The sequence below is a fragment of the Orbicella faveolata genome, unplaced genomic scaffold (assembly GCF_042242905.1).
Source record: "Orbicella faveolata isolate gen_17 unplaced genomic scaffold, um_ofav_v1 contig_14, whole genome shotgun sequence".
NCBI classification, from domain to species: Eukaryota; Metazoa; Cnidaria; class Anthozoa; order Scleractinia; family Merulinidae; genus Orbicella; species Orbicella faveolata.
The window spans coordinates 19,011,568-19,035,062 of record NW_028301541.1 but is presented as its reverse complement, the minus strand read 5'-3'; the positions used below and the strand labels follow the sequence as shown (position 1 = coordinate 19,035,062).

Below are 23,495 nucleotides of genomic sequence, written 5' to 3'. Positions count from 1 at the left end.
AATAAATAATTTGCTTGTGTGCTAGCCACGTGAGCGAAAACGCTCTATCACCGCATGTTTCCGACATCAGAAAAATTCATTATGAAACTGAACCTGTGGTCTCAAATACACTAACTGCCCCGCAGTCAGCACTGGTTCGGAGAACTTTATTTTAAAAAAAGATCAGGCTTCAAGTGATGTCTATCTTGCTATCTTGGTACCGTTCGCGTTTCTTTACGAACATAAAATATTTCTAGGAGGTTTGGATTTTCCGTCGAAATTCTGCCTTCTTTTTGAATGGGCCGGGGCGCAATTTTATTGGAAGGAAGACAATAATCGTTATGTTATTTCAGTTTGTCTCAGTTGGTGTCATAAACATTATGTAAATGATTTTTCAAAGACAGCTATATATAGCTGAATTAAACACAAGCGAATCAAAAGTTTCTGTTGATTTACAAAGCAATGCCCTAAGGCTGAAGGGCATGGGTGGCCAAAGCTTGCCCTGCAAAGAAAATGGCCAGTTTAACTGACCAAAAGGCCTCTCTTTGCGACCGACCCAGCTCTTCTGGGGCTAGGCCCTGGGGACCCCGCTTGGAATCAGCTGCTAGCTATAGACCTGGATTGTCTGCCCCAACCCTCCTTGTAGGCAGGCAGGCGGGAACGTTTTGCCCCAAATTTGACACGGTTTTCATAAATTAAGACAGAAATATTTACAAGAAAATTGTTTTAACTTGCCCGAAATGCGAGGCATTAAAGATCTTTTGCCTTCATGCGACTGGCCGCGTGGCCTAATGGATAAGGCGTCCGACTTCGGATCGGAAGATTGAGGGTTCGAATCCCTTCGTGGTCGTTTTATTTTTCGCCATAAAAAAGTAAATGCCCGGTAGTCAGATATTTTCACGAATTTTTAGGCAAAAATTCTTATAATATAACCTTTTATCTTCTGGTATCATAACTATTATGTAAATGATTTTTGAAAGACAGCTGTTGAGTTCAATTGAACATAAACGAATTAAAGGGTTCTGTTGGTTTACAAAGCATCGTTATAAGGTTGATCTCAAAAGCCGCCTGTACGGTTCAGACGTGCGCAGCAATACCGAGAGGTATTCTGGGTAATAGTGGTTTACCGTTGATACAAGGGGACTACACGTTCTCTTTCTTGTTGTTGTAACACTGTTAATCTCAAGTTAATAACAATATACTACTGTATCACTCCCCATAATTCCTTTCGTAATTGTTTCGCACTGTGTGCTTTTAATTACGCTTTTGTGCGATAAACTTTGTCGGGAAAACTGTTTACCTGCTTTTGAATTGAATGATTGCTGCGGAAATGCCGAGAACGATGTCTTTAAAAAGTCATGTTGCCTTATCACCATACCAAAAAAACCTTGAGGAATCATAAATATTTACAAGAGAATGGTTAGAACTTTCCTTCGAATGCAAAGCATTAAAGATCTCTGTCTTTACGTGACTGGCCGCGTGGCCTAATGGATAAGGCGTCCGACTTCGAATCGGAAGATTGAGGGCTCGAATCCCTTCGTGGTCGCTTTCTTTTGTTGCCATAAAACAAACTAAATATACGGCAGTCAGATATTTTTACGAATTTTTGGCGGAAATTTTTATAATATAACCTTTTGAGAGTATTCTATGTTTGTTTGGAAAAGCCAAACAATTCCAAAAGTCATTTTGGTCTTTTACCTGACCAATTTCCTGAGGTTGCTGATTCGACCCATAAAATTGCCATGTTCTCGACATATTTAAGGCTAGACTCACGCGCGTAAACGCTTTCTTTTGTTTCAATAGATTTGCATGTGCCAGCCACGTGAGTAAAAACGCTTTATCATTGCATGTGTTTGACGAAAAATTCGTTATCAAGCTCAACTTACTGTATGGTCTAAACACACTTAATGGCAAGCAGCCATGCAACGCTGGTTCTCAGAATTTTAAGGAAAAGGTCGAATTGAGTGATGTTTATCTTGTTATCGACGCTCGCTTTTCTTAACGAACATAAAATACTTCTTGGAGGTTTAAATAAGCTTTTCTGTCGAAATTCTGCCTCCTTATTGGAAAGGCCGCGGATCTAATTGGAAGGAGGGCAGTAATCGTTATAGTATTTCAGTTTGTCTCAGTTGGTGTCATAACTGATATGTAAAGGAATTTTCAAAGATAACTTTACATACCAGAATTAAACATAAACCAATCAAAACTTTCTTTTGCCAGTTTACAAAGCATCGCTATAAGGTTGGGGCGCAGCAATACCGAAAGGTATTGTAGGTAATAGTGGTTCACCGCTAATAGAAGGAGACAGTACGTTCTCTTTCTTGTTGTTGTAACCTCAAGTTAGTAACAGTATACTACTGTATCACTGCCCATAATTACTTTCGGAATGGTTTCGCACTGTATGCTTTTACGCTTTTGTGCGACAAACTTTGTCGGAAAAGCTATTTACCTGGTTTTGAAATGAATGATAGCGGCTAAAGTTTCGAAAACGGTGTCTTTAAAATGACATGTCACCTTATCACTATTTTTTCTCATTTACCTAAAAGCTTGTAGTGTTACATTGTTCGATGTCTGTCAGCAAACACAAATATTTACAAGACAATTGTTTTAATTTTACCCCGATTGCAAAGCAATAAAGATCTTCGCCTTCATGTGACTGGCCGCGTGGCCTAATGGATAAGGCGTCCGACTTCGGATCGGAAGATTGAGGGTTCGAATCCCTTCGTGGTCGCTTTCTTTTTCGCCATAAAACAAAATTAATACCCGGCATTTTTGGCTGAAATTCTTATAATATAACCTTTTGAGATTATCCTATGTCTGTTTGGAGAAGCCAAGCGATTCCAAAACTCCATTTGGTTTTCTACTTGACGAATTTACTGAGGTTGAGGATTTTTTAAAACTGCCATCGTCTCGACAAATTTACGACTAGAATCACGTGCGGTCAGAATCTACAGAGCGTTTTCACATGACGTCACAACACGGTTCCAAAACAATCAAACGGCGGCCACATTAGCATACCAGACCAATCCTGCGGAAGTTTTAGAACTCCTTTTTTATGGCAACACTTTCTTTGGTTTCAATAAATTTCCATGTGTGCTGGCCGGGTGAGTGAACTCACGTTTTCGACATTTGGAAAATTCATTATGAACGTCAACCTATGGTCTCAAATACACTAAATGCCCGGCAGAATATACTATATACTTCTGCCCAGAATATCTTTCGGCGCTGTCGCGTATTCTTCAGTTTTAAGGTTTTACGAGGCAACCTTTCTCAAAAAAACTCGGTTGTGACGTGCTTTTGAATTACAGCTCTGGTTATTGCTCACTGAATTCATTTTCATTGCAGGTAAGGCAAAAATCTCACCTCTTTGCATTTGGAGCTGCTGTTAACAGCAATCTACTTCTAAGAAAGCCTGAATATCGCGATTTCTACCTGAAGAACTTCCAGTGGGCTGTGCTAGAGAGTGCGCTGAAATGGTGTAACATTGAACCCACTCCAGTAAGTTATGAAATATCGATTTATTTTAGAAACGTTTGGTTATGGTCTTTTTTCATTTCTTAATCTTGAGACGATCATACGTTACTCTCCATTCTGTATGTGATGTATTAAGCCATGCGCTCGGTACAATATCAGCCTGAGGGCTGGGCTGGTCACCACATCTAAAAATAACTCGAGAGGGTTTATCTCAGAAACAAAGCCTATATGGGGAAACTCTGTTACCCTTCTTCCGCTCTTCACGAGATTTTGAACGAGTCCGGGGGAGTTAAAGGGGGAAAATGGCTTTAAAATGTTTCGAGAAGCTAAATTTACCTTCTGGTCCTCTAAGTTGCGCTTCTGCGCTAAATTTATTTAGAATGAATATGGTGAAGTTTGCGTCGGAACAAGTAGTACATAGGGGCGCAGTTTATCCCGGTTTCTGTAGCATCACATTTATCCCCAGATGGCCGTGGCATGCTAGTCAATCGCAGGGTTACCCCTCAAAGCGTTAAATTTGCTGGTACCCGTTTATACACCTGGGTAGAGAGAGGCACTGTGAGAGTAAAGTGTCTTGCCTAAGACTCCACGATGACCCCATCCAGGGCTCGAGCCCGGGCTTATTGATCCGCAGGCCACCTCGCCTCTGCCTTATTGAGCAAAAGACATATCTTTTTTCAAAAGAGCATTTACCCTGTCATCCCTTCATCCCAGAACTTTCAGTCTTTCAAACAACGTTTATAAAGCACCTTCTAACACATACACAATATGTAACTGACGCGCCGTTTGCGTTTTGAACTCATTGTAGGTACGTTTCACTTCAGGGCCATATCAATTACGACACAGCAGACAAGGTGGTAGATTTTCTACAAATACACAAGTAAGCCCTCTCCTTCATTACTCAATGCAAAGATCAGACTTTACGTTAACCAAATAGGCTATTTCTGAGTCACCTTTTGCCTCTGTTTCAAAATGATTCCCCGTGATTTGCATGAAAATGAACCTGTATGTGGAACACATTTTCAGTTCATATGAATGGTTTCGCACGGAGATTCGCTTTGACACAGAGACAAAAGGCAACTCGGACATGACCTATTGCACGCCCATCCTAGCTAACAGATGCATTCGATTCAAGGATAGGGGGTCGAAAATTCAGTATCTTCTTCGTGTTGTCTTGCCCAATTTTTTTCTGGGGGGGGGGGGGGGGGAAGGCGGGGCGGCTGATGACGTTGGGATGTTTCTTCCAGATGGTTTTGATGATAAAGTTTCATTTTGTTGTATTTATCGTGAGTTGAGAACACGTATATTCTGTTGTGAGGGGCTAATAAAAGTGTAGTGTACTCAAAGATAACGAGGGTACCATAGCTACAAAAGCTAGTGTTATACAAATAACTCGTTTTTCTCGTCTTTTAGTTATAGCGCTCATTAATTCTAAGAAATTTATCATTGTCTTGCAGCAAGCTGATCCGCGGCCATTGTGTTTTCTGGGCAGTTGACACAGAAGTTCCTGATTGGGTTAAGAATATTCCAAACTACGAACTCAAAGCAAAACTAAGAGAAAGATTGAAAAATCTACTCGGAAGATATCGAGGACGGTTAGTTTACATTTATCAACTATTTTGTTGTTGTTGTTGTTGTTGTTGTTGTTGTTGTTTTTGTTGATAATGATAATGATGATGATGATGATGACGACGATTATGACATTGCCTAGGTGGTTTCGTTAATGATGTTCTGTTACTGTTGTTTGTGATAATTATGTTACTGTTGTTAGTGACCGGTGGTATTTTTGATGACCAAATGATGATGATGATGATCATCATCATCATCATCATCATGGTTATGTTGTTCTGTTGTTGTTTTTGTTCAAACAATCGACCAACTCAATCGCTCTTTGTTGCCCACTTTTTCTGCAACGAGATGCTCTAGTCAGTTTCCCTCTTGCCTCCGCTCTGCGGACAGTTCAAATGTATACTTTAAAAATAATATACAAACAAATTTTTAGCGTGCCGTTTTCCGGAAAGCACGTCAATTACTCCTAAACAATGCATAAAGTTGAAATTAAGTCAGTTGCATGTATAATATTAACAGGTAATCAGATTATTTTATCCTGCCCTTTCGAATGAATAGGCACTCCTAAATCTTTCAAAGACTATGAAATCATGCTAATTTCTTTAGTCTCTGAAAATTTTACATGTGCTTATTTATTCCAAATTGCACTGGAAATCAATTGATTTTCAGTTGTGTGTATATTTTTTTTGTTCAGCTTTATGCAGTGGGATATCAACAATGAAATGTTACACGGATCATTTTTTGCGGATCGTGAAGGCGTCGCCATTCGTGACTGGATGTATCAGGCAGCGGCCCAAGCAGACCCGGATGTTGACTTGTTTATCAATGATTTCGATATTGTAGAAAACGGACAACTAACTCAGGTGAACATATATACTAATATCATGGGAAGACGAAGGGTAGACTTGTCACAAGTCGACCTTCGCTTCATCCTTAGCTTAATTGTCACCCAAAACCAACACGTCAGGGAAGTATTATTGGAAGGGACTTTAGAAAGTCTAGATAAGGAGTAAGAGAGTTAATCTCCCTTATAGGCCTTCTTCTCAAGGTGATCCCTGTGGTACTATTTTTAGATGTGGTATCGAGTTCTCGAGTTCTCGAGTTCTCGAGTTCACGGTTACGTGGACGCCTTCGTGGAGGATGAAAATGTGTTAAGGCGCTTGCGCTGTTCACGTGATTAAAGTTGGGGTCATAGCAAAGTCCACCTCACCGCCTGGGATTTCTGAAGCCCGGAGTGTTCTAAAAATAACTTGAGAGGTATTACCTTGGGAATAACGCCTAAATAGGGGATTAACTCCTTTACTCTTCATCTACTCTTTAACAATTATTCCAGGAGCGCGTGTTGGATTTGAGAAGGTAGATAGCCAACGAATCGCGTAGCGCCTAGTGGGCTATAATCATCTCATATCCAACAAGCGCGAGTGGAATAATTGTTTTATTGTAAACGTCCCCAAAATATAGAAAACTAAACTAAAAAAAAAATAAAAACGTCCTAAGAAATCACGCGTAGGCTTATCGGATTTGTAGAGCATGGTATAATGGCCCAAAACCCATGATGGCTAAGCCAATGAAAACTCTCGAATTGCATTACCCAATGATCCAGTTTTTAATAATGATTAAGATATATTTCAGATATTATCGCTAAGCTACAGTACAAGTGATTTTGCTCAGTGAGCGCTGGATAATTTTAACCACCAACCGTTATTGCTTTTCAGTTATCTACATTGAATTCTCTGAAGATACCCGATCACTGACAAGTTATGTTTTTCTCCTCTAGGCATTTCTCGAGGAAGCTAAGGATTTGCTGTTACGAGGCATTCCACTGGACGGGATCGGAGTTCAAGGCCACTTCACTGGTCACGTGAATCCAACGCTACTCCAGGTGATCATAAGAGCATCTGGAAAAGGCCAGTTCTTGGAACAAGCCCAAGACCAGGCAAAAAAGTAGCTGACAGCTAGTTCAAGCCCGACTTACTCGTTGGGTGGGAGGGTGGGTCGCTAGCCTCTTCGCTTTCGCGGCCTCGAGCAGAGTGATGGGGTGGATAACGTGTAAATTATTTTATACTGTCACTTGCATAATCCCCAGGATATCAATACGATGAGTTTGAATAATGTTTACAACAGTTCCTTGGAATTGTGTTAATCTCTCAATGCTTTATTTTGGATTTTTTTACTTTTTTGTGGTCTTTATAGTATCGTTTGAAAATGCTCAGCGACATCAAGATTCCTCTTTGGCTGACGGAAGTCGATGTTCTTGAGCAGGACCTCGTGAAACGAGCAGATAACCTTGAAACTGTCATGCGATCTGCATTCAGCACTCCAAGCGTACAAGGACTGATTCTGTGGAGTTTCTGGAACTATAGTTCTTGGCGAGGACCCTACACTTCTCTTGTTGATGGTAACGATTGGGAGGTAAGAAAAAATTGCAGCATATGTGTAACTCAACATTTATTGGGAGAGGTTGAGCAAAATATGGTGCTTTGCCAGTGGCGAGCAGATCAATTATTTCCAGAAGTTGAAGGCTGACGCAAATAATTGCTCTGTGAGACACTGACAAATCACAATATTTTGCAATAACTGAGTGCAATAACTGTTTTACCATTTGATCACCAAGTTTGTTTTCATACTTAAATAAGTCTCTGACTGTTCAAGGAAGCGATCTACCATTATTCGCAAAAGAGCGTGGTTACAATTACACATGAGCTGAATATTATTTGCAGCAAAGCACATGTAGACAGAATTACGCACTAGCAGACCATTATTTGTGACCAGTTATTTGCAGGTCACGTGGTGGACTCTCGACCAATAAAAAAGGATGAAAATGCATCTAATGATAGCAGTTATTGTTTTGTTAAATTCGGCGTGTTTACAGTGATGTAAAAATGCGTAAAAAGAGTTTTACCTCCATTTTGTTTGAACCTTACGTCCAGAGTTAAAAATCTTCTTTGCGCGCATTATTAGATTACGATGAACTGAACACGAATGCTACACGGACATGGTTTGATAACACGGCTTTGCTGGTTATAGATATTATAATTTTTGATGTTCGTCTCAATGATTTGAGTGAAGGGGACGTTGGCTGCCGGGGAAAATGTAGGACACACATTTGTGAATTGGTAGAATTTGTTTCGTATGAAGACATGATTGATTATCGCAGTTATATACACAACATAAGCAGTTGTTACAAGGTAAAGTAAACAGAAGCAAAGTTTTCAGGTCAATTTTGTTGGTAATTACCCTGTTGCCAGCTAAATTTATCAATTCCAGTCCCCGTGTAACATCCTTCATCCTTATTGGCTCATTTGTAATCTCTCTCATTGTAACGTCCAGATTAATTCCGCTGGTCTACGTTATCGCAGCCTTTTGAAGCAGTGGACTACGCATGTCACATTAACACCGTCCTTCGTTATCCAATCCGACGCCTATTTTGACGTACGTGGTTTCTATGGAGACTATGACGTGATTCTACAGCTGCCTAACGGCATAAACAGCACGCACTCCTTTACATTAGATCCAGGAAATGGCCCACTTAACATTGAAATCAATTTGCCAGGTATTTGTTCCTTTAAATCAACCCATTTATAAGATCGCATGAAATGGACACATTTAGATTAGAACTAGGCTGTCTTGTAGTCCATGCAGTGCTGAACATTCGCTCAACCCCGTATCTTCCCGGCTGGGACATAAGGCTGTTACGACGTTAGTCCTCGGCCTTTTCAGCCTCCGCCCAGACCAAGCCAGGCTCTTTGAGGCTAGTGGTCGGCAAGTTTTGCCTTTCTGGGAAACTTTTGAGTAAGATATAGGTTTAGGGCAGATATCAAGCACGAAAAAGCCAACGATTTCATAGAAAACTTCAATTTGTGCGAATTTCTTGAATGTTTATCAACCTTTTGAGGTTTATCGTTCGGCAAGACGTAAAATGAACCATGTGTTTTGTTCCGTTAGACTTAATCTGAGTATCCATAAATTTCCCACATATTTGCGAGCAACTCTTTAAAGCTAAGTTTCAAGCTATTATTCTTGACTGATGTTAGAAATTATTATGAAGAACGAAAATGAAAGCTTTTAATTAACGTTTGTACAAAAATATCAAGAAATTTAGGAGCAACGGTTTGGATTTTGGGCAATGTTTTAGCCACTTTTTGGCATTCTGATGAGCAACCTTCCAGCATTTTACGAGCACAATCGGGAGAGACGCAGTCACAGCAGTTGTCCGCCAGGTTGTCTTTGACCATCCTCTGCACCGCTTGCCTTGAGGGGTCCACTTGAGGGCAACATGTAGTACTGAAGCAGGAACGTAAAGCTTAATCAAACAAGTATTCGGCGCTCATATGCAACACGCTTGTTTCATAGGAGATGATTTTCTCCAAATCTGCACTAACCCGCCTGGTGACGTGGTCATTCACCACACTGAACGCAGACTTAAGCATATGGCATACAATCAACGCATAAAAGTATCACAAAACCAAAATCAAGCTAGAACCTGAGCGGAGTAACGCAAAACCATAGAAACTAATGCACTAATTATATTCGACACTCAAGTGAAAACCGCTTCCTCGACAAATGCAGTCTTTAGAGTTATTTCATTTTCCTTATTTCTCTGAAAATAACAAAAGCCATCACGCTCCAACACTTTCAGAAAATCTTTTTTGAATTTTAAATTGGAAACCAATTGTGGATTTGGAGTAAAAATGAAAAAAAAAAATGCTTAAACGGCTGAACATCAGTTGGATCCACAAGGAGCAAAGTACAGCATAGTTTCAAGGGCCCAACATAGGTTTGGCGGGATGCAAGGCCGAGAGTAAAATCTGAAGGCAGGTTGCGGGATGACAAGAATGTTAATGACGAGATGCGGAATAAAAATACTTCTGGGGAGCGGAATTTTCTCATTTAAAATTGACGGTGGGATTCGGAATGAAAAGCATCCCGCGAGATGGCGGGATTGACCCAAAGTTAGTGGCGGAATGCGGGATTGAAGAAAAAGCTATGTTCGACCCTCTTAGTTGTCCTTAGTTTTCTTAAGGTAACCTTTTTTAAGTGTGCCGCTGGCGACCTTAAATTTCTTGAGTGCCTTAAAACAATATATTTCTACGTTTACTTTAAAGGTTCTCCTACCGTCACGGAAAACAGTCAGTTTGCCGCTCCCAAACGCCCGAAAATTCCACCATTAAAGGCAAAAACGCCAAAAGTTCTACTCGGTGAAATGCAGCAAGATGCTGAAGATGACGGGCAAGACACCGACAATGAGTTTCCAGAATCCGACGAAATGAATCAAACCGGATTTTCAGGTGAAAAAAAGTCAATCAATTAACATCTACATGTACTGAGGCAGCGTGGCCGAGTGGTTAGGGCGCCGGATTTGAAATTCGGAGGTCAGGGGTTCAAGCTCCGCTCTGATTACTTTATAGCTGGGGATGTTTCTCGGTAGACCCCAGTTCAACTCTTCGGTCATGCTGGTATATAGCCAACTGGTCTGCCTCCCGCCAGTTGGGATTTTTAAGCCTATTAATTGTGTTTAGTTAAAATATTTGTTTCTTTCAGTTTAAGCGGCATGCCTGTGAACTAGCTAGCTGTTACTAAACGCATTTACCACTATAAGCAACAACATTTTGAATGTTTTTTTTTTTTTTTTCAACTACGCTCACCCGTTCGTTCGATTTTTCAGTCTCGATGTCTCTTTCTATGACATTTTTTTAACTGCAATCAAAAGTACAATTGGTCAAGTTAACCGTTTTCATTTACTGGTGCTTTCGTCTAGAGAGAATTAACAATCCCTTTCTCGCTAGCTGTTACTTGTTTCCTCGGCTTCAAACAGTTTCATAAACACAGTCAACGAAAAAATATATGCTGGAATATGTTATCACTTTTAATCTCTTCTTTTGTTGAACAAACGACAAAACGCTTGCTAGTGACAAGCAAGTAAGAAAAAGCTTAACTTTTAACTAAGCAAAGTTATCAGGTAGAACTCTTGCTTTGGCTTTCACCCTGCTAGCCCTTTGTGGGTTACCTTAAAATACTATTACAGCCGGACAGTTAAAAAAGAACCGAAAAACCTATTTACTACGTACTTCCCTGGGTATTATCCTTTCTCTGACATCACCGCAAAGTGTAAGCTTTCCCTTTCTTCCCCAGTCCCACCCATCAGGAGGGATTTTGCTAAGGGTGTTTGACGTTTTTCTTCAGACCACTGTACTTGTACTATTTCAAAAAATCGCATTTTTCAAAACAGTGACTTTACGTAACTTGAATTAAATTACTTAAGTGAAGCGACTTTCTGTTAATTAGCAACAGCGAATTTAAGGTTTCTCTGTACCCCCATATAACCCCCATTCCTTCCCACGCATGCGCAATACTGTGATAAATTAATCAACCATGGTTTTATATACACATAGGAAGTAACATTTTCTTCCCAATACGTTTTTGTCTATTTACCACAGATTCTTTTACGTCTTCAAGTGGGACGTTTGTCGGTTGTTATGACAATACAAACCCACTCAGACAGCTCAAGTATAGATATGAAGGACACCCCGCCATGACACCGGATATTTGTGTTGACCATTGCGCCTCCAAAAGCTTCTCCTTTGCTGGTCTACTGATGGCGTCTGAATGTTTTTGTGGAGCTTACTTTAATGACGATTCGAAGGTCAAGGACGAGGAGTGCAAGCTACCATGTCAAGGAGATCGTCAACGAAGTTGCGGTGGACAGAAATATATTGCCATTTATTCCACAGCTTGAATTAGTTGGGAAATCAAGTAATGACAAAAGAAAATAGGAACAATTTCACGCGTGTTTTGTCAGAATTCTAAAAACTTTCCAAGCTTTTAGGCGAGTGAAATTATCAGAATTCTGACAAAACGCAATTGCAAATGAAATTATTTCTTAATTTCACACGCACCATTTGAATACTTGTTTATTGTATCGAGAAATTTCGCGCCAAACGTTGCCATGGCAATTTTGTAAGTTCACATGTGAAATTAGAAATTAACGCTGAAATTTCGTGCCAAAAGTAAGGACTAATTTGTCACCTATGTTATTAATCTACTCGATTGGCAACTGTGACGTCAAATAGTCCACTTCCGGTACAAATGATGCTGGAAGCTTGTACAAATGTCCCTCGACTTCTTAGAAGAAGTCAACATGATCATAAGAACCCAGTACGTCAATTACATTTGCTGACGAAAAACTAAAAAGCTTGTACATTTCCTGAGCATTTATCCAGACATTTTAGCCCATTTTTGACTGCTCTAAAAATGGCCATTTTTGACATGATTATGTTAAAAACGACCAGCTTATGTTATATGCAACCAATTTTGTTATGCTATATGTAATTTTAAAGCTAAATTTTTGAGGGTTTGGGTGGGATTAACTAAGCTGACAATTGGTGAAAATGCTGACTGTTAGCTGCCGGAAATGTTTCGTTTGTTTTTTTGTTTTTGATTTTTTTTTTTCTTTTTAACTAACTGCTGAGATTTCACATCATAACAGCTTACTGCATGGTAGCTGAGGAATGGTACCTTATCCTCCATTTTGGTGGAATAACCGCTGACACATATGCACATGTACATACCTCACTCTTTCACTGACAAAACAGCAAATCCTGGGAGAAAACTGAGTTCGTTTTAAGTACACTTATTCTACTTATTATAGCCTGTTACGCTGAAAACAAACATTACACGTTTGTCGGATTCAATACGGCAATATTTCCATCTGGAGACTATGTTACCACAATAGGTGTGAGTAGTAGGTACTTGTGGCTACTGGACCACTGTAAGGACAGAACTAAACTTCAATAAGCTTATGTACCGCACTGTTCCATTTAAGGTGGATTATAACCACTAGCCAGGTTTTTTAATTATTTTTCAAAAACTATTTAAAAATGTAAATAAATTATTGTTACAATATTAACATTGCATTACATTACATGCATCTTATTCCTAAGTAGAGTAATTGATTTATTAGATGTCTCTGCATGGGCTATTGATAAATAAACAATTAACTTGTCTTTTGCTAAACAATTAATGGTCATTGCCTTGGGAAATCCCGCAACGCACAATTCAAATACATCGCTATAGGACCCTTAAGAACCTTAAGATGCTATCTTCACCATCATTTGTCACTCGATCGTGGTCGACATCTTTTTCGTCGCCTGATGTTTGTGTAAGTTGTTGACCAGGACATAAATCCCCGCAATATATTCTAGAATGTTTCCTTTATGAAATTCAGGAAAAGCTGTGCTTTCATCATGTTTATACCCATTCCAAAATGTGTACCATCAATACTCCGAACACCGCGAGTCAAATTAAAAGTATCAAACACTGGAATACCAAATGCTGAGAGATATTTCTCCATGTCTAAGTTAAAACTTGCTATTCGGTCGTTATGGGATGGAATATTGTAATATGTATCCTTAAGGCTTCCGTGGGCGTGCACTGAAATCAATAATATATACGGCCATATTGAGCCAGAAGATTTCTTAATTTCTAGTACAGGTTCTATAATATACTTTTGCACTTTCTCTGCGTTTAAATCTATATGAAGTCCCACCCCGATAGCAATGATTGTTTTCTCTTTGTTAAGATTTTGACGAACGGTTGCCAAAATATCTGGTGCTTTGTCCATGTTATAGTACTCTTTGAAATAGATATCAAATTTGTTTTGTCCTCTACAAAATGATCTTTGGGTATCCAAAGGAATACTTGTCACTGTTTTTGTGTGACATGAGGTGGATCCGCCATCGACAAATTGCATAACACCCTCGCAGTTCTCTATCCCATGATCCACGTGATGATCACGGGTTAAGTTGAGGCTTCCTCGTTGGTGATCGTTTGTAAATAAAATCATCAATGCATTGAAGAGGTGTCTAACTAAAGAGTCACCTATCAAAACCAATCTTGAGATCCTGTCCGACATGAGCCTGCAAGCTTCTTCACTGCTGAAATTGGTAAATTTGCAGCCATTAAGTATCGGAATCCAGTCAAACAGCTCGGCTGAAATTTCTTTCCTGAAGTCAGTGCATTGATCGCAGTTACAGTGGTCTCGGTCGATTCCGCACGACCTCGTCACGTGATTGCAGCAAGGCGCCGATCCGTTTATGTCACAGAGGGCGGGAAGTTGATAACCAAACCGAGGTGAATGTAGAAAAAACGGCGCGCCGCCACATCGCAAGTCGCTCCTGTGTAGTATTATCGGTATCCCACGTTTTTTTCGAATCTGAACCTCTGTAAGACTTTGCTGAATTTCATCAACTGAAGTAAGGTTTCGACGTTTGATCCATTTAGCATTTCTCATCAGATTTAATACATTGTGGCATTTGCCTGATCGATTGCTGTTTCCCCTGTATTTGTACAACAGTCGATTTGCATCGGTAAATCGTATATAATGATATTGCACATCGAGAGAACAGCTTTTCCAGTAAAATATCACGGCTAAAAGGCTTAAAATGATAGCTGTGGAAACAATTATCCTCATATAGTCTTTCAGCGCTGTTTGGAAACAAAATAAAAAGAGACTTCAGTCTTATAAAATGTAATGGAAGTTTCTTTTTTAAGCACCTTTTTGTACATCAATGCATCAAAATGTCTACTAACGGGCAGATATCCAAAACCTGCCGGCAATATGTAGCATGACGTTTTCTCTTACGACCTTTAATCTAAAACATTTTTCCTCTCAGTCATAGCTTCTTGCAAGAGAAGATGAAGAACAAGAGAGTTAATCCCCCATACAGAGTCGTTATTTTCTAACGGCAATCCCTCTAACGTTATTTATTTCAGATCACTCCCGGTTTTGGAAATTCTAAGGAAGGTTTAGAAATAGCCAATCATAGCTGCGATGAAAGTTTTAATAATGCAGAAAGCCTAAGCGGCTTATTATACACAAAGTTTCATCCGCTAGGGAAACATTTACACTCTACGCTTGGTTACATCATCGGCGGAAGGACTTGGTACGATCTCTAAAAATAACTTGAGAGGAACTTCCCAGGGAATGCCTCGTTATGGGGATTAATTCTGTTACTCTTCATCCTCTCTTGCTTTCTCAATATTATAAGCATTTAAACTAAAACATGTAACAGACAGCTCGTATCTGACAATTCAGGGTCAGTTTTCCCATTCAGTCGCCCTTAGTCTTTCAAGCTGTAAGGAACTTAACGATTTTAAGCGTATAAAACAAATTACGTGTACCCACTACGTTTCATTGTCCAAACTTGATTCCATTTCGTGGCCATGGAAAGGAAGTGTCCTTGAGCTTATTTAGCATCTGATGAAAATTCATGCACCAGTCGCCTTTGTTCACTCCTGAAGAATTATCAACCAGTCAGAAATTCAATATTGAATTAAAAGCTCGTTAACATTTTGTGTTTTGACTTACGGTGGTATTTTGTTCATAAAATGTCACATTGCTGCTAGAGTTCTCTCGAGCTAGATAATTACACTCTCCCTCTGAAAGGACAACAAGAGATAAGGCTATACAAACATATACCATTTTTACCAGGAGTTAGAGATACTTTACACGAAGAACCTGTTGAGCAACTCATGGCCAAGAAGTTGCTTTCAATGCAGTGTTTGGTCTCTCGTGGTCTATCAATTACGAACATATTTATCTTTAAATCAAATCGAATTCTTATATTTACCTGAGTAAATTGTCAGCAATATTCCCTACCACGTACCAGATCATTTGTCAAGGAATCGTCAAACATCACTGGTTTAACAACGCTATATGGCCACGCGCTGTTGTAAACGGATGTCTATTGTTGTCCAACGCAACCTGCTTATCATAAAGCCAGACCACATCGCGTCTAAAATGCAAAAAGTAACATCAAGAATTGGTTCACCCTGCGCATCATCGTTTGTACGCTGAAATCCCTTTGTTCTGAGTAAGCGACAATCAAGCCTTAATCCATGTTAGCTGTCGAGAAAGAATAAAAATGTAGAATTTAACCTGCCATCAGACCTTTTGCGGGTGTTTTGGTGTTAAGAGCACAAAGCATTCTGCTATTGTCCCAAGAAGTGCATTCTTGCGTATTAAAATTCTGGCAATTGGCTGTGTAGGAAATAAAGAGAAGGCATGGAGGCGTAACAGGGAAGGGGGAGGCTTGTATAAGTATCTTCATCCAAAAGGCTTTTTGAAAAGAGGGAGGCTTAGACACCGTCCACACTGCGCCCAAGAAATTTGAAAACGCGGTTTTATTTCTACGGTTCAGCCGATTGACCACACTAACTAACGGAGCATTTCGAAAATGCTCTTCAAACCGGAGGAATTTGCAAACGCCGGCCTTTCGTTTTCGTGTGCGCGGAAAACAATGAAAAAAACGGAGCTTTTCCAAAACGATTGTATGACGCTTATCATGTGATTTCCCTGACCGAGTTTTCCTCAAGCTCAAATCCAAACTGACCGGTGATTGTCGAATTTTAAATTCCTCGGGGGAGTGGGGACGAAAACATATTTGATAAGTTACGTTTTCAGAGTGAAAACACCGTTTTCCAATTTCTCCTGCAAAGTGTGGACAGCGCCTTACTCTAGAAGGGCATCAGTTCAAAGAGAATTTCCAGTAGCTTACACGCATGTAGCCTGCACGCAGAATAGTGTAAAACAAAGTTCATAGTGGACGGCTACACGCAGGCTTTTTTTATTTTAGTGCTAATCAAACAGAGCGGATTGAATGAGGTCGGGCAACCATTACTCTGTTCTATCCAGTAAACCTTAAAATGAGTTTGCATTAAAACAGAAAAAAACAGAATGTCAAAATAATGTCAATCCTTCCTCTCCAAATCATGTCACATCATGCGTTCCTCTTCTTATGGGAAAGGAACGCGTGACGAGTCAAAAGAACGTCTGCGACGATAACTTTTCGGGGTAGGAATAAACCAAATTAACATTATATACATTTAATTTTGCGTCTTAGAGCGGATGTCATAATCGACTTCGCTAATGTTCCTCTGCTTTGTGACCAGAATATGAATTGTCGGAATAATTCCAGGAACCAATTTTGCACAGGTTCCAAACACAAAAATTATTCACTCATATTCCTTCTCAAATACTAATGAAATTTAAATATCTCGCACTTATTACAATGAGAAGACGAACCAATCAAACGAATGCATTTAATTAGCCGTGCGGTGCGTGGTCGCAAAACGTGTGCAAATTTGAATTGCTAATTACACATCGCTGAAACTTTGCTGCGTCGGGTTCCTTGGTCGTACATCTACCATTCTATTCAAAATTCAACCCACGGAAATTTAACTTGGCTCTTCGCCACTTCTGTGAACAAGAACCAAGCTTTCATTTTGGACTGTCCTTTCGTTTGGAGCCGTTACGAAACACAAACACTTCCACGAAAAGTTAATTCACTTCAAGCAAACCTTGCATGGACGTGCCTCGAATAAAACGTTCTTTACGTCTTGACAAGGTAAGAACTGTACACAAAACGGCGGGTCTAAACTACAGGTCGCATTCAACAGATCAGGGTACAGGTCACTGTGCTACAGATTAATAAACAGCACCAAGATTCAGTGTCCTAGCCCTAATTAGCCCTAGCACTCGGCGGAAATGTTGTTTTAGATCGAGAGCAAACTTTTGGCATAGTTATTCATCAGTAGAGTAGGGATTTCTATTGTTAACCTGTGGAATGTGACCTGTATTTTAGACCCGGCTTACACAAAACCAGTGTATTTAATAAGGGTAACTTGGTCTTTTTCTCCTTCGAACGTTGTCCATGAACAGTTAGTAAACATTTCGAAACAATTAGCACTCCATAAATATCAGTTAAGCCTTGTCCACTCAGCAATGAACGTCGACATTTGGAGCTTCTGACAAGGGGGTTAATTCATTCGACCAACCGTGATTGGAAACTTATTGAGTTTCTGTGTGAAGTTTGTTTTCGTTCCAGTTTTGCATTGTGCGTTCATTGCGTTTACTTGTTTCAACGCAACGAAATGACATGTTCCAAGTATCAGCAAGGCGAGCTTAATAATTGCAGAAGGCCGAATGCTCACGTATCATGAACAAAATACGTAAATCGCGACTTACACGATTGCCTAGAGAGGGTTTTTATTGGAGAGTGGAGGGAATTGTAACTTGATAATCAGGTCTTCTTTCAGTAATCCCCATTAGACCACAAATATAAAATCAGATCTTTAAATTTCTATTTTATATTTCTTCAGGGACAAATGAAGAACACAGTATTGGATGGAAAGATCGAAGAATTGGAGGAAAAGATGGCGTTAACCGGATGATGAAAATTATGGGTAGATTTGATTGCTTTGTTTAGTTCAATGCAGTGGAGTAGTTAAAATAGTGTCAACAACAACAACAACAACAACCTTTACTTTCCTTCATTTTAAAATTGCATGTTATTTGGCCGCGGATGGCGAGTGTTAATCTAGGCGGACCATTATCGCTTATGCATATAACTAGATTAAATAAATAACAATAAGTGTCTGGAAGGGCGTGCTGATATCCAAGTTATCGGTTAAAATTTTAACCACATTGTATAGTGACGCAGTTGCGTGAATTTTATCATGATCATGATCAGAGACCAATGTCGCCAGGAAGTTCACAATACATTTAGTACTTCCGGCTGTCTGAGGAAGAACAATGACTATGTGATTATTTACAAGAAAGACAAAGCAAGCTAGTTTAGCCGTGCTTTAATAAAGCCTCATGATTGTTTTTTTCTGTAGGATAAAATTTGTTAATCGGCTAAGGGTTTTGAAATTTTGAGATCGTCTTTGTTAACATTTAACACAATTTTGAGAGCTGAAGTAATCTGTATGCGGCTTATACACTTTTCGTGAAAACTTCTGAGACGCCTTTTGAATTTTGAAGGCGCGTATTTGAAATGCGTAGATGCGTTTCTCTTTGTTTTGCTGACACAATTCTAAAACCTGTAACTAGGCCTGCTTGAAATTTGTAGACGTCGTTTTGAAAATCTGTTGTCATCATTTCGAAGTTGGTAGAAGTCTTTGCGAAATATTGCAGTCGCCCTCTGGAATTTTAGGCGTGGGTTTTAAACTTTATTCGTGGATTTTCGAGTAAGCTTTGTAGAAGCCTGATTGAAATTTTGACTTCGCCTATTTGTGCTCTTGTTAAAAAGAAAAAAACATGTGCGGATACCTTTTTTGGAAATTTTTGCATGTACCGCCTTTTAGAAACTTGAAGATGCCTTTTGATGCAGAGCTATTCACATTTTGTGAGCTACCTTTTGAAATTGAAAGTTGCCCTTTCTGAAAAAATGATGTTAATTAAGGTCTTTTTAAACGGATGGTTAACAAGGAAGTAAGGGAACTGCCTTTTAAACAAATATCGGCTTTTCGAAAACCGAGTGAAATAAAGTTGAGCGATTCAGAAAGAAAAATGGGGCGCCTGGCTCAAGCAGTAACATTGTCTTATTAGCTCTTTCTGAAACATGCAAACGTTCTTCGTGCTTGTTTCCAAATCGTGATTAGAGTATAGCTTCACGGAAGGAAATATTTGATTTTCTAATAATTAGCAATTCATTTACTTGCTTGTGATATCGCTTTTGATATTTAACGAAAAATTAATCGGGTGCCGTCTTGTTAGGATTATGTATGTACTAAAAGACTGATTCGTGGCTGTGCGGAAATTGTCGACCTTTGGTTCAGATAAGATTGATGTCTTCTAATATAAACACTATTTCGAGCTTTACAAATGGTGGATTTATGAAAAATTTTTTAGACCTCTTTTGAAATGTTTCAGACGATGCTTTGAAATTTAACTGTGAATTATCTCTGTTCCTTGACAGTTTTATAAATGAAAAATTTATATTGATGACTCCTTTATCAACAAAAAAATGATTTATTCACATGACCAGCATCAGAAATCTTAAAGGTTATAGAGCAGGGGAAAAGAAACGTTTGAATTAGAGCTTTGTACTGTTTTTCAAAATCAAGTCTTTACAACATGAAGAGTATAAAATGAGAAGCGAGAAGTAACGAATGTCACTTTATTTGTTACCTCTGAAACTGGCACAATAATATTCGTTTTCTATGACAGCTCAGAGACATTGTTATCCAGGAAATTATAAATTTTTATGCTCTTTATTTGCTAACCGAAGAACTAAATTGATTCACCAAATTTCTCTAACTGTCCATTGATATGGACACCTGTCAAAATAATTTGTCTGAAGGAGTGAAAAAGAACTGCATCTTAGATGGCGTGTCTTAAAAAGTCTTGTAAAATTTTGTGCTTTTACACCCGTGTCGCACAAAACTTTTTCAATTCATCGGGCTCAAATTCCTTGGGCCAGTTAATCTTGCTGTTCCATTTCAATATTAAGAACTTATGTTTTTGTAGCTCCATCAGAAACTGTATCGCTTATGCTAATAACGCAAATATTGTAAACAAAGATTCTCCTATACGTCCTTGTTCGTAATTTACCGATTTACCAATTGGTTGAGATCTATGCGGTGATAGCTGATTAAGCCCATAATTGCAGATTGTTTATAGCTGTTTATGATTTAGTTTTACGACCATATTACTGTTCAGCATCTTACTAACTAGGAAACCTAAAGAGAACACCAATAAAATGGACTTAAAATTTCTCGCAGTTATCTGGATGTGTTTCATTGATGTGTCTATTCTATCCTACAAAAGATAGCGTTTAATTCCGCCAAAATTAAAACACGAAAAAAAAATCGCATGTTGTTGTTTTGCATGTCAGAAAGAATGTGCGAAAAAGTGTAATAATGAATTCAAGGCTATTGTTCTGCTTATCAAACCGTTTGTTTAGCGATATTTTTGTTCTTTTAATTTTTAGGCGGAAATAAAGGTAATTTTTGTAACGTTTTTGTCCAGAAGCGAACTTTTATTTGAATATTGCTCTACCAAAATACTAAAGAACTGAACGAATGGGAATGCGAAGTGACAAAAAGTAGGATTTATTTTTATAAATATTTTAATTTGTACTGTCCCACCTTAGGCACGTGAACTCGATGTGCTACTAGTATCAACAACTGATGCGGTGAGAAGAAAAACAAAAACCAAAAAAAATACTCGAATTCTGCTTGTGTAAAAGGCGGAAAAATTTATCAGAAAGAATTCAAATTGAACTCATGAAAATTCTCTTCGTTTAGTATTTACCAGAAGTCTTGTAGCTAATTTTCTTGCCTTGTAAGTTATACCTTGTAAGTTATACCTTTTTTTAAAAATTCAAAATAATTTACATATTACGGCCGACAAGGCTGCGCTATTTTTCGTTCGGTCAGATTCGCTCAGTTTTTCGCGCTAATCTAGTGCTTTCTAATTCGAAATTAAGATATATCTTGTAGCAAAATGTGACATTAGGGATGCAAATTTCCTCGGGGAAGGAGAGCGCGTTTTGAAATAGTAAATCATTAAGTCTGCACGAACATCGAAATGTTCACTTTATTATATTTAGAAAGTAGTCGTCAACAGTAAACAAGCACAACTCGGAAATGGAAATTATTATTTTGTCTGACAGTGTGGAATTGTTTTGATGTTTTCTACATTTCACACCATCGCTAGAGTTCTGTTATGACCTTAATTAAAGGGAAGCCAAAGCACAAGCACAAGAATAAGCATAATCATCAGCATAGTAAAAATTCTTTTTTTACCCTTGATTGTAGCTTTGAATGTTCATGTTTTCTCTTTCGCGTAGCTAAACCGCTTTTTGTACAACTTCTATGATGTAGCCTACGCGTTCTAATCACTCTAATCATTCTTTGTTTATTTCTTTCAGAGTGCTTGGGTTTCTCTTCAGCGCCATCAAGCCAGAATTAATCGAAGACGGACAAGCAAAGACAAACTATTAATATTTCCGAAAGGTAGTTAAATTAGTTGAAACCCGCTGTCGCTAGGAAGAATTTGCTAATTCCTCATCAGACTGTTGAAAATTACGCTTTGAGAGAATTTCTGCAAGATTAAATGCAAACTACAGAGAACTTCCTGTAAGAATTTTATTTGGACAAAAACTTCAGACGAATAAATACTAAGCTTTTTTAACAGTTGTAGTTTATCGATTGCTAAGTCTGAGATAATTTTTTTTTTCGGCCAAGTTCTTTCACTTGATAAACTAGGTTTAAAAATTTTCAATTTTCCCGCCAAAAGACTTAGAAAAAATACGGGCGCTTAAAATACGCATGCGCCAATTTTTTAAAAAAATTACTTCTTACTAACATCTGTTTAGAAATTTTTAATTTTCCCGCCGAAAGACTTAGAAAAAATACGGGCGCTTAAAATACGCATGCGCCATTTTTTTTTTAAAAAAGATATAAACTACTTAGTTATCACTTACACTTAACTCTAGCCAATAAATGCAACATCTTATTCAGGTGTGCATTTCTTTTGTAATCTTTATTAAGTCAATAAAATATTTCAAACAGTGAATTACTCGCAACAAGTGTTTTATTTCAAATGTTTTATTCATCTTTAATTTTTTACTTACAATAATTAATTATTTTATTGAAATTAAATTAAATTAATTACAAAGGTGTGACCAAAAAAATTTGCCCTATATATACTAAGACTTTTGGCGGGAAAATTGGAAAAGATTTGCACAGCGTTTCCCCTGACAACTTTTTTGACAAAAATTTTAAGGGGGTAACCCCTTCAATTTTTCCTGCCAAAAAAATTCAACATATACCATCTTGAACACAAACTAACGGGAAAAATTGATTCCAAACATAGGAGTTTTTTGTCCATAAAACTAAGATTTTGAATCCAATAGATGTCTGTTTGTGTTGAAGATGGTATATTCCATGATGATATCTGGTTAAATAGCCTGCCGTAAAACGACAAGCAGCTAGAAAACTATTTACAAAAGTGAGAAGAGCAAGTTAAAATTTCCGCAAATGAAATGTTTATGGATAACACTGAGAGGATGAAAACATTTCTAAATCGAAATATTTAAGAAAGTCTGTACATATAGCCGGGTAACTTGCGCCCCAACTATATGAACTCTCTTAACTATAGCGATTCCAAAATGTCGCCATCCTCTCAATGTTGTGCAAAAACATTGTAGATGTTTTAAGTTGCTCGTCACATTTCGGTAAATAAATTTCCAGCGGCCCCTCATTCACAGCTAAACTATTTAACGTGATATCATCATCCAATTTATTTCAAGAAGATAGCAAAGGCATGCCATGAACCCAATTACTCATACGAGATGAAATTTAATAACACTTCAATGTAGTCTTAGTGTTTAGTATCTTTTAGAACTTCCGTCACTTTTAACCGAGATAAAAAGTCAAAACCCGACAAATTATAGGCCAATTTAAAGAAAACCCGTTCATGGCTTGCTTCTTTATCTTCTAGAAATTACTTCCAGCGAGGTATTAAAGGTTAATGTCTCGTTATCAAGCTTCAAAATGTATAGCTTCTCTTAGATTCTTGTAGTAAAACTTTGTCATATGCGAACAAAAGTAATAGCACGTTAGAAGAATCAGACAATCGAATAAATATAAACATCCTTGAAAAGCAATAGACCCAATAGCAAATG

At 38.4% G+C, this 23,495-nt stretch overlaps 2 protein-coding genes, 1 long non-coding RNA gene and 3 other non-coding genes across 6 annotated transcripts in view; 5 read left to right on the top strand and 1 right to left on the bottom strand.

Moving 5' to 3' along the window:
• Positions 1-13,038, top strand: part of LOC110064540 (uncharacterized) — a 39,946-nt gene extending 26,908 nt beyond the window's left edge. The window contains exons 10-18 of the mRNA XM_089286866.1: positions 3,325-3,477; positions 4,278-4,333; positions 4,911-5,048; positions 5,717-5,885; positions 6,800-6,904; positions 7,216-7,434; positions 8,353-8,575; positions 10,128-10,310; positions 11,460-13,038. Coding sequence (XP_089142992.1) covers positions 3,325-3,477; positions 4,278-4,333; positions 4,911-5,048; positions 5,717-5,885; positions 6,800-6,904; positions 7,216-7,434; positions 8,353-8,575; positions 10,128-10,310; positions 11,460-11,758 — 1,545 coding nt within the window. The 3' untranslated portion in view covers positions 11,759-13,038. The remainder of the gene's footprint in view (positions 1-3,324; positions 3,478-4,277; positions 4,334-4,910; positions 5,049-5,716; positions 5,886-6,799; positions 6,905-7,215; positions 7,435-8,352; positions 8,576-10,127; positions 10,311-11,459) is intronic.
• Positions 757-829, top strand: Trnar-ucg (transfer RNA arginine (anticodon UCG)). Its single transcript has one exon. It is a non-coding gene; the product is annotated as a tRNA-Arg (tRNA).
• Trnar-ucg (transfer RNA arginine (anticodon UCG)) lies at positions 1,453-1,525 on the top strand. Its single transcript has one exon. It is a non-coding gene; the product is annotated as a tRNA-Arg (tRNA).
• On the top strand, positions 2,638-2,710 carry Trnar-ucg (transfer RNA arginine (anticodon UCG)). Its single transcript has one exon. It is a non-coding gene; the product is annotated as a tRNA-Arg (tRNA).
• Positions 12,846-14,533, bottom strand: LOC110064485 (uncharacterized). The gene has a single exon (XM_020771538.2). It carries the CDS (start codon positions 14,489-14,491, stop codon positions 13,220-13,222), a length of 1,272 nt encoding a protein of 423 aa, XP_020627197.1. The 5' UTR covers positions 14,492-14,533; the 3' UTR covers positions 12,846-13,219.
• A 2,650-nt stretch (positions 14,534-17,183) lies between these two features.
• Positions 17,184-22,380, top strand: LOC149114390 (uncharacterized). The gene is made up of 3 exons (XR_016206456.1): positions 17,184-17,426; positions 18,181-18,264; positions 21,738-22,380. It is a non-coding gene; the product is annotated as an uncharacterized LOC149114390 (long non-coding RNA).
• The last annotated feature ends 1,115 nt before the right edge of the window (positions 22,381-23,495 follow it).